Below are 10,337 nucleotides of genomic sequence, written 5' to 3'. Positions count from 1 at the left end.
GTTGAGAGTGTTGACCCAATCCCTGCTATGTTCAGCAACAGAACCCATGGACCCAGGGGCCCAGAGCTCCATGCAGTCCTTACTGTAAGATCAGTGTAGTCAGGGAGGGCAGGACAGCATGTCCCCAAATGCCCTAACCAGTCTGAGTGCCACCTCCTCCCACTGAGCACGGCAAAGGAGACAGTCAATACAAAAACGAACTTTATTTTGATTATCTCACAAATCGACAAGAAAATCACCATGTTCTGTGTCCCTGCTTCTGACGCTTCTGCCAGACACAGACCAGTCCCTTCACGTCCTCAGCTGTAACTTGAGGGCTCAGGCTGCCCCTGCTACACTGGGGGTTTCCCAAAGTGGCCAGAGAGATTTCTCTTTGCCATATCAACCTCTCCCGAACTTCTGGCTGAGGAAAGAGTCACTGAGCCTCCCTCGAGGCTAACAAGGCTTGCTGACCCAAGATCAGGCTTGGTGGCCTGTGACCATGCTCGCTGACCCACGTCTAGACAGAGGTTTCTCCTTTTGCAGGGCCTGGCTCAGAGCCAGGTCCCGTCTGCCACCCACTCCAGGAAGCCCTCTCTCTTCAGGAGCCTTCTCCAGTCTTCGGTAAAGGTACTACAGCCACCTCCTCAATCTGCCATCGGCACATGGGGCACTTGGCCGTGTCTTTGAAGACATGCCAGGCACAGGCGCTGCAGAAGTGTGAGTGGCCGCAGGGCATGAGGCGGGTGTTGGCAGTGTTGTGGAAGCAGATGACACACTCCTCTCCTGATGTGACTGGAAAAGGAGACAGCATGGGTCAGGGGCACACATAGGGTAGGCCACCTACCTGCTCATGGTCTTACCACAGGGCAGGAAAGCTCAGTGTGCCAAGGAACTGTGCCCCCTGAGAATCCACTCAGTACAATCGAATGAAAACCAACAAAATACACACAACCCCTTATCTTTGCTGTTGCCTCCCAATTTCAGCTACCTGGGGTCTGAAACTATCAAATGGAAAGTTCTAGAAAAAAAAAATCATGAGTACTAAATAATTGTTATTACTGTATGTTGTTACCATTGTTCTATTTTATTATTACAGACCAATCAACCAATCAAACAGTAGTGATAAAAATGGGGACAAGGGGGTCAGAAGTTCAAGGTTATCTTCAGTTACATATAGTGAGTTTGAGGCCAGCCTGGACTACATGAGACTGTCTCAAAAAAGAAAGAAAATAAGTAGGATGGGTATACAGCCGAGGTGTAGAGGCTTGGCTAATGTGTGAGACCCTAGAGCACCTAGAGCAAGCCCTAGGTCTAGGTTTAGGCCCCAGTACAAGGGGTGGGGGAGATAAAACCAAACCAAACCCACATCCATCCCTACACTAATCATAAAGCTTTACCAATAAATAGAATATAAGGAAAGGGGAAAAAAATTGCTAGATTCACATGGTATATATGGATGGGTTTCTTCCCAGTATTTTTTTTTTTTTTTTTTTGGTTAGCTGGAGATCCAAGTTTGATTCCCAGCATCTGCGTGGCAGCTTTCAACTGTCTGTAACTCCAGCTCCAGAGGATCCAGTTCCCTCTTACGACCTCTGAAGGCACCAGGCACATACATGGTGTATATAATTTTTCTTTTAATTTTTTTTTTTTTGAAGAAAATCTGAGAGCCAGGCAGTGGTGGCACACGCCTCTAATCCCTGCACTCAGGAGGCAGAGGCCATCAGATCTCAGTGAGTTCCAGGGCAGCCTGGTCTACAGAGCTAGTTAGTTCCAGGACAGCCAAGGCTACACAAAGAAACCTTGTCTCAAAAAAACAGAAACAAAAACAAAAATCAAAAAAAGAAAAAAAGCAGGGCGGTGGTGGCCCACGCCTTTAGTCCCAGCACTTGGGAGGCAGAGGCAGGCAGATCTCTGTGAGTTCGAGCCCAGCCTGGTCTCCAAGGCGAGTTCCAGGAAAGGCGCAAAACTACACAGAGAAACCCTGTCTCGAAAAACAAAAACAAAAACAAAAACAAAAAAAAATGAGATTAAACTAGGCTATAATGCCAGCATTTGAAAAAGTGTTTAGAGTAAATGTGAGGCTAGATTAGGTCACATGAGACTGTTCCAGAGAAGCGGGGTGTCTGCTCGTGAATACACTCTCCTAATTGGGAATGATCTAAAAGGCAGAAACATGACATTGTTTCTGGATCTCTAGCGGGCAGTGAACTGTGGAGGCCTCTCTCTGCTACCTAGAAAGATGGCTTTGAACAGCCTGACTTCCCAGCCACCTCCCTAGGTGCCAGAATGCTGGGAAGTCCGCTCACCTTCAGACTCTGGCACTGCCTCCCCGTTGATGATCCAGGCGTCAGCTTTGGGATCTAAGGCAGAAAAGGAGGTTCAGGGCCAGCCCAGCAGCTCCAGGAGCACGCATGCACGCACGCACGCACGCACGCACGCACGCACACAGTCCTTCCTCACTGCTGGTCTCAGCTGAGAGCTTTCACATCTTTGCTGGGTTTTTTGTTTTGTTTTGTTTTGTTTTTTGTTTTTTTGCTTTTCACCTGTGTATGGGTGAACTTCTGCTTAAGCGGCAAGGCCCCATCTAAATGCTTTCTCCTTTGTGAAACGTGACCAGCCTTCTAACATTATTTAGGGCATTGGTCTTAAATTTTATCATCCTTTAGGACAAGGCTAAGTCTTTTGCCCATTTCAAGTCTCTGATGCCCATCCTTACACTAGGCCGTGGACTGATAGCATTCTGAACTTGAAGGAATAAACAGTTCTACCAGGGCCTCTAGACTGGTGCGTGAAGCCACCTGGAACTCTGTCTCCACGCCACACACTCCAGAATCACAGTGTTCGGGACCCCAAGGATTGTCTCACCCAGCAGCTCGATGGCTTTTGTGGTCCCGTACACATCCATCACCGCCCAGAGCGGGGCGCCCTGGACCAGCACGTCTTTGCGCAGCAAGAGGGGGCGGCCAGCGTTGACCTTGGCGAAGAGCCAGCCTCGACGGTTCACCCAGAAGCAGACCACATTCCCCGCACGAACGAAGCCCTCTGGAAGCAACGCTGCCCACGTGGGGCTCTGCTCCTCTAGGTCGGGGCACACGAAGGGTGGCAGGCAGGACGGGGCCACGTGCGCAGGGTCCAGGCGCGTGAAGCCCACGCGGAGGCCACCGCACCAGCCGTCCTCATGTCTCAGTACGCGCAGCGCTACACGCTCACCGGGCCACACTGGCCGCTGGCTGAACACGATGCCATCGTGAAACGTGGAGCGCCTACGCGCTGTGCTCCGCAGGTCATCCAGATGCACCTGCGCGCCGGTGGCATCCCCGTGGAAACTAAGAGCCTCGCGGGGCACCTCAGCGTCTGTAGGGCAGAGCAGGGCGAGTAGCCTGTCAGTGAGGGCCCATCCTAACCCACCAGTTTCCCCAGAAAACGACCAGCACCCTAGGCTACCCTGGCCTCAACCCACACGCACCAAGCCAGCCCGCTCTACCTGCCCCGTCTGTTAACCTCCCCTGTCCCCAGTCTCAGTCGCCCCTTCTGCCTGGAATGAAAATTAAAAGAACCTGTGTCTAAGCCCTGAGCCATGGGTATTACTGGGATTGAATAGAAAAAGCAGCTTGCTTGGTGTGATGGTGCTCTAATTCCAGCGCTGTGGAGGTGAAGGCAAGTTCCAGGTTTGCGTGGTCTAGTAAGTGGTTCCAGGCCAGGCCAGCCTGGGCTACATAGACAGGGAGCTGTTGTTAAACAAAATGAAACCAAATACTTAAGCATATGAACTTAGATGAGGTTTATTGGTTTTTGTTGTTGTTGTTGTTGTTGTTGTTGTTGGTTGGTTGGTTGGTTTTTGGTTTTGCAAGACAGGTTTCTCTGTGTAGTCCTGGCTGCCCTGGAAGTCGCTCTGTAGACCAGGCTGGCCTCAAACTCACAGAGATCCACCTGGCTCTGCCTCCCAAGTGCTGGGATTAAAGGTGTGCACCACCACTGCCTGGTTGAGGTTTATTGTTTTTATTTTTTAACACTTACTTCTTCACTGGGTGCAGGAGTACCAGGATGCGTGGGTGGAAGTCAGAGGACAACCTGCAGAAGTCAGTTCTCTCCTTCTACCTCGTAGGTTCAGGGGATTGACCTAAAGTCGTTCAGCTTGTCAGCAAGCACCTTTACTGGCTGAGGCATCTCACCAGCCCCTAGATGAGATGCAATACTCATGGATTTTCAAATACCTAGCCTGGAGGAGCAGAGCTCGCTTGCTAACTTATGCATGTCCTCGCCGGTGGCCCACGATGGCCATGCCTTCCTCTCTGCTTCTCTAACCTCCTTTTCCCATAGGTGAGCTGCATCAGCCCCACCCCCCCCCACCCCACTCCCAAAGTGACTTCCTGGTCCTGGGAGAGGGGAACCCAGCAGTTTCCCACAAGACGGGTACACGTTGAGAAGGGTCTGTGGAGATGCCTCTGTTCAGCCAAGGCCTGAAGTGGGCTTTGGAACCAAGGGACTTCTCGCACAAAGGCACTTGGCAGCCAGGAGGGAAAGTTTCCTGCAGGGCAAACCTTCTTCTCAGCCCTGGCTCCAAGACAGCAGGAGTTGATCTGCTCACAGAGACCTGCCTTTCCTCTTTAAGTAGGGGAGAGGAGAGGAAGCCAGCTGACTGCTGGCTAAAAAAGAAAGATGAACTCAGTCTGAACTTGAGCCAGGCCCCGGAGAGAGCCCATCCCCCATCAGCTGGCTGTCTCCTGTTCCCCTTGCAGAGCAGGGGCCTGCTTGGGGGAGCCAGACATAGGACTGAGGACTCCTGGGGCTACCACCAGGGCCCACCCCGTCACTCAGCTGAGTCACAGCCACCACTGACGTGAAGGACTCAGGAGAAGCTCAGGGGTAGGCTTGGTAAGCGACCTGAGCAATAGTCTGGACAAGAGTGGATGTTGGTGACAGTCACCTGCGACCCTGCTGCCGGAAGAAGCAAGGTGTACTCTCCTGAGAGCCACAGGCTACAACTCTGGTCCACCACAAGAGCAGAAATAGAGCCAAGTTGGAGCCCCAGCCTCAACCACTACAGCCTCAGTGGAAAAGGTTCACATCCCCTTTGGGTCTGAGAACTTTGGACTGCTCATCTCAAAATGGTGGCCAGTCCTCATCTGGCCTCGTCCCATCCCCAGGAGGATAGAGGACTGGAAGGACTGTTCTGGGAGAGAGGGAAGGTCAGTTCACTGCCCCATCTACTTCCTAGAGGAGAAAAAAGGAGTCTGGCTGGTGGGGGGATCAGTTCAGGAGGAAGGGGACTGCCCTAGGAATGGCCTCTGAGGGACGCAAGAGTCCCTTGGCACCCCAGGAAAAGAAAGCCTTGGTCTGGGTGGCAGCTTGAGTGGGCAAAGCTCCATCACCACTCAGGAGCCTTTGCAGCCTGCAAGAGCTATGTTCTCGTGTCCTGTGTTACAGGGGAAGCTGAGGGGACAGAGCTGCCACCATGGGTCCCTAGGTGACCAGAGCCCTTGAACCACCTTCTCTCAACTGCATGCTCAGGCCTCGTATCCCTACCTTCGGTAGCCTCTGGGTAACTCCCTGAGTGTGACCATCAGGAGGTGTCACCACAGGCAAGGAACAAGGGGCCTCTTGAGGCTTGGTCTCTCTACACTCTCTCTCTTGGATGGCTCGTGTTGGTTAATCACGGCACACGGCCCAGGATGAGCAGGGCTGAAAGCCACCCTCACCCAGCGAGTCTATAAAAGGCCTTCAGGACTTTGTCCCCGACAGGGGCTCCACCCTTTCCTTTACAATGAGCTCCGCTTCCTGACTTTAGAGCTGGGTCACCGTGGCACTAAAGGGGTAGACGCCATCTCCGTTCTGCCTTGCCCCTTCCACAGAGCCTTGCAGGAATCCTCCCACCCTTGGACTAAGCAACCCGACAGATCGCACTGCTGGGTTGGGTGAGTGGCAGAGGTGGGCACAAGCTAAACACGGCTCTCTAATTAGCTCTGTCCCAGTTGGCAGGGTTGGCACAGGGTTCAGAGCACTCTCTACCAAGAGGTTACCATTCCTGTTCTGGGCTCCATGTTCAGGTCAGACCCCGAGGCTCCATGGAACAGAGTAAGAGGAGGACCCTCTTCAGTGACCCCACTTTTGTGTCCCCCACTGCTGTAGGGAAGGGGCTTTGCTGGCCTGGACCCAGACTGCTAGGAAGTTCGGGACGCACAAGTCATGTCCTTAGGGTCACCTCCAGCCCTTGGGCAGATGAAGGCAAATTATAGTCTCTGCAGGCAAGGCTCTGGGAATTTTAGGAATGGATCGTCATCTGCCTGCTCCGTGATGGTGATGAAGATGATGGTCAGCACCTTCATCACCACCCCTCCAGCCACCAAGGCTTTTGGGGTGCCAGGCACCCACTCAGCCCTTTGCTTCTCTCTGCATCCTATATAGAAACACTCAGATTGTGGGGGTTGGGGGGAGTCTCAGGAAAGGTCCCTTCCAGTCCTCCCAGCCCCAAGGAGACCGTGAGCTCAGCTACACACACACACACACACACACACACACACACACACACACACACACCCCTGCACCTGTTATACTACATAGCTTTTGGCGTTACTGCCCTGCCTTGAATCCAAACACAGCTGCCCCAGCAGAGGTGACTCCTCGGGGTGTGACTGTCCACTGTGAGTGAGCCTTGGATGCTTGCCATGGAGCCTAAGCAGGGGTTCTGCTCTGCTTGGGAGGCATCTCCAGGGTGCCTGGTCCCAGTCTCTGTGCTAAGACCTGGAATGCTTTCTCCTGCCCGCTCACACCCAGCCAGGTCCTTCCACTGAGGGGCACCGTGACCACAGGTACAAGTAAGTGTCTCAGAGAAACTTCCTATCTCGTTACCATTTAGACTTCTGTATTTGGAGCCCCGAAGGCCATATCAGGGCGGGTGGCATTGTCCCCAGCCTTCAGATGAGAAAAACCAAGGGCACGGGGACAGAATGACTTGCCCCCGGTGCCGTCGCTAATTTGGCAAAGCTGAAATTCCTCCTTTTCTACCGGGCCTCCGAAGCTCTCTCTACCCTTCTACCCACCTCAGCCCTGTTTCTCTCTTTGTGTCCAGTTCCTAGATGAACACTGCTTAGAGACAGCGGGTGGGGGAGGAGGGATGTTTATCTCTGCAGCCATCTTGGGCCTGAGTCACCCAACCTCCGCTGGATTCCTGGGAAGACCGGAAGCTCACTCCCGCGTGCAGATCTGGTCAGAAACCCCAGTCGAGGTGACGATGGCTCAGGGTCTCCCTTGTCCCCCTGCCAGACCTCTCCCACCTGTACTCCCTTGCAGTCTAGACTCCAGAAGTGAACTCAAGGCATACAGGAAGTCTACTTACTGGCCTCAGGACTGAGGCGGGCACCCATTAGTCTGGGCTCCTCCTGGGACACAAGTCCTTGGTTCTGGAGATGTCTGTGAAGGCCAGTGGTCAGGTTTATGAGACTCTGAAGGTTCCCTTTTTATAGGCTAGAGATCACGTTACAGGGTTGATGATTAATTAGATGTTGTCACGCATGACGATATCCGGGACTTTCCCCACGACGTCTCGTGGCTCACAGTAGACCTGCTGCAGCAAGCCGGCCTGAGAAAAGGAAACAGGGACTGTAACTGTGGCTCCAGCGTAGAGAGAAAGAACCCCCTTCTCTCTGACTTCTAATCAGCCCTTGTCTGTGAATTACAACCACCCACAGCATGTTAGTAAACACCTGTGCCCACCCCCAAGCCCCTGCAAAGACTCTGGTGCCCCTGGCCTGGGGGGAGACCTGGGCATCGGAAATTTCAAAGAGCATGCAGGAACTCCAGGATGCGGCCAGCGTGGCTCACCATGGCAACCCCACATACAGAAGGTGCACAGCGCTGCTGAAGTAGGTTAAACTGAACGAGCTGAATCCTGGGACCTGTGCAGTTGAGCCTGCCTGGTGGCGAGGCTGGTTTGGAGGTTTACAGATACTCTGCATTCCCCCACCACCACACACACACACACACATACACACACACACACACACACACATATCACCAGCTTGAGTCTCTCCTGAGACTCCAGATCAAGGCCACCATCAGTGACTTCTTTGGACGCTTACAGAAATGAATAGTGCCAGGAGGTGGTGGCGCACACCTTTAATCCCAGCACTTGCGAGGCAGAAGCAGGTAGATCACTATGAGTTCAAGGCCAGCCTGGTCTACAGAGCAAGTTCCAGGAGAGCCAGGGCTACACAGAGAAACCCTGTCTCCACTGAGGAAGGACTTGGAGACCCAGGTTGTGCCCACTGTGTTACCTTATTCAGATCCTTTCGTCTTCTTTAGCTCCGGGGTACCCAAGTTATAAAATGGGAACCAGGAGGTACTGGTCTGAGGACCTCTTCCAGCCGGCAGCGTGCCGAAGTGAGAAGTGGTAAGAAGAAGGTGGGTGACATCGGTAGCCCCGGTTACCTCAGACTTTGCTGTAACCTCTGGACTTCTCTTTTCCTGACACGCCCTTGCTGAGTGCCCTTTGTCTCCACACTAGATGTATTTCTTCTGCCGAGGCCAGATGTAACTGCTCAAGAGTAAGTCCCAATCACTTGAGCCGGAGGCCCGCGGATCCTAAAGGTTCAGTTGGTCCAATGCCCTGGCTGGCCCAGTCCGAGAGGCTCAGGCTCCTGGCTCCTCCTGGCAGGCACACCAGTCTCTGGGTAGTGCTGGCTGCTCCTCCCTTGCTGGGCCTTACCTGTGGCATTGGCTGCCATGAGTGGCTGCCCAGGGCTGGAGCCAAGAGTTCCTTCCTGATAAACCACATTCCCCTACCAGAGGTATGTGCGGCACCTTATCAAGGTGCCCGCTCTGGGACTTTAGCCTTTATAGAAAATTACAGGGTTGGTTGTACACCAGCAGGCAGGTGGTGTGGCCCCATGGGCAGGACCTGTAGCCTGCTCAGGCCGGCAGCCAGCAGGTGGAAAGGCAGGCTGGCCCAGACACCCACATCCAAGTGAATTTAGCTACTACACTAATGGGGTTCAGGACATCCATTCTAAACATTTGGGAAGTAGCAGAGACAGGAAGGCCCCTCTCTGTTACCCTACCTTTCTCCCATGAAGCCAGCCCTGAGCCCCTCACTCTGTGCTTACCGCTGACATCAAGGCAGGGGAGAACCTGAACAGACTGTTCTTGCTAGGCCCCGCCCAGCTTATCACCATTCGTGAACTCACACCCACCTTTGCCCCAGTGTTCTTCACTATAATAGTATTTACGGTCACTCTTGGGCTCAACTGCAAACCAGCATGCAAACACACAGACTTCCCCCTTCTTTGGGTCTTTCTTATTTGAAACAAGGCTCCATACAGCCTTGCCTTGAACTCACGACATAGCTGAGGATAACCTTAAACTCCCAATCCTCCTGCCTCCACTCTCCAATGCTGGGGATCTAAACTGGGGCTTGGAGGCTGGTGAGATGGCTTTCTGGGTGAAGACACACGCCTGACCACCCAAGTTCAATCCCAGGGACCGACATGGCAGAGGGAGAGAACTGACTGTCGAAAGTTGTCCCTCTGACCTTCACACATGTTCACGGCATGTACATATCCATACCTGCGAAAACAAATTCATTCAATTAAAAAAAATCACACACACACACACACACACACACACACACACACACACACACACACCAGGGCTTCATGCCTGCTGGGCAAGTCACCCTACCAACTTAGCTACATTCCCAGTCCTGTGTCTTCATTTTTCTTCTTTTGAAATACTATTTTATTTAGTCTTTGACAATTTCATACATGTATATAGTATATTTTTCAATGTTTCTTTTGTTTTGGTTTGTTTTGGTTTGGTTTTTGTTTTTCAAGACAGGGTTTCTCTGTGTAACTTTGGAACCTGTCTTGGAACTCGATCTGTAGACCAGCTTGCTTCAGACTCACAAGATCAGCCTGCCTCTGCCTCTCAAGTGCTGGGATTAAAGGCATGTGCCACCACCACTTGGCTATTTTTCAACCTTAAATTTTATTTTTATTATGTATATTGTATGTGTCTGTATGTACATTCACCTAAATGTGGGTGTCCTCGGAGGCCAGAAGATTTGGATCCACTTGGAGCTAAACTTACAGGCAGTTGTGAGTCCTGACAACTCGGGTCCTCTGGAGAATCAATAAGCCTATGTATGATGTATTTTGATTATAATCACCCCATCTCTCTCTTGTCCCCTCCTACCCTATCTGGACCCTTTCTTCTCTCCAACAAGTCCCTCTCCAACTTTTTTTTTTTTTATGACCCACTGAATTTAATTAAGCTTGCCAGCAGACATATGCATGGGTGTGGGTTACTGAATGGATCGAAGGCAATTTTCTGGTGGTTACACCCTGAACAAAGATGACTCC

General features: G+C 52.2%; 1 protein-coding gene across 1 annotated transcript; it reads right to left on the bottom strand.

Moving 5' to 3' along the window:
• Positions 1-242: 242 nt before the first annotated feature.
• Positions 243-9,538, bottom strand: Neurl3 (neuralized E3 ubiquitin protein ligase 3). Its single transcript, XM_059243804.1, has 5 exons — positions 8,256-9,538; positions 7,319-7,561; positions 2,848-3,336; positions 2,289-2,342; positions 243-774 (listed from the first exon to the last, which is right to left on the bottom strand). The coding sequence occupies exons 2-5, from the start codon at positions 7,344-7,346 to the stop codon at positions 581-583; spliced, it is 765 nt and encodes a 254-aa protein (XP_059099787.1). The 5' UTR covers positions 7,347-7,561; positions 8,256-9,538; the 3' UTR covers positions 243-580.
• Positions 9,539-10,337: the final 799 nt, after the last annotated feature.

Source organism: Peromyscus eremicus, chromosome 16_21, assembly GCF_949786415.1.
Source record: "Peromyscus eremicus chromosome 16_21, PerEre_H2_v1, whole genome shotgun sequence".
Lineage (NCBI taxonomy): Eukaryota > Metazoa > Chordata > Mammalia > Rodentia > Cricetidae > Peromyscus > Peromyscus eremicus.
Note: the sequence above shows the minus strand (reverse complement) of the source record. Positions and strands in the feature narration are given on the sequence as shown.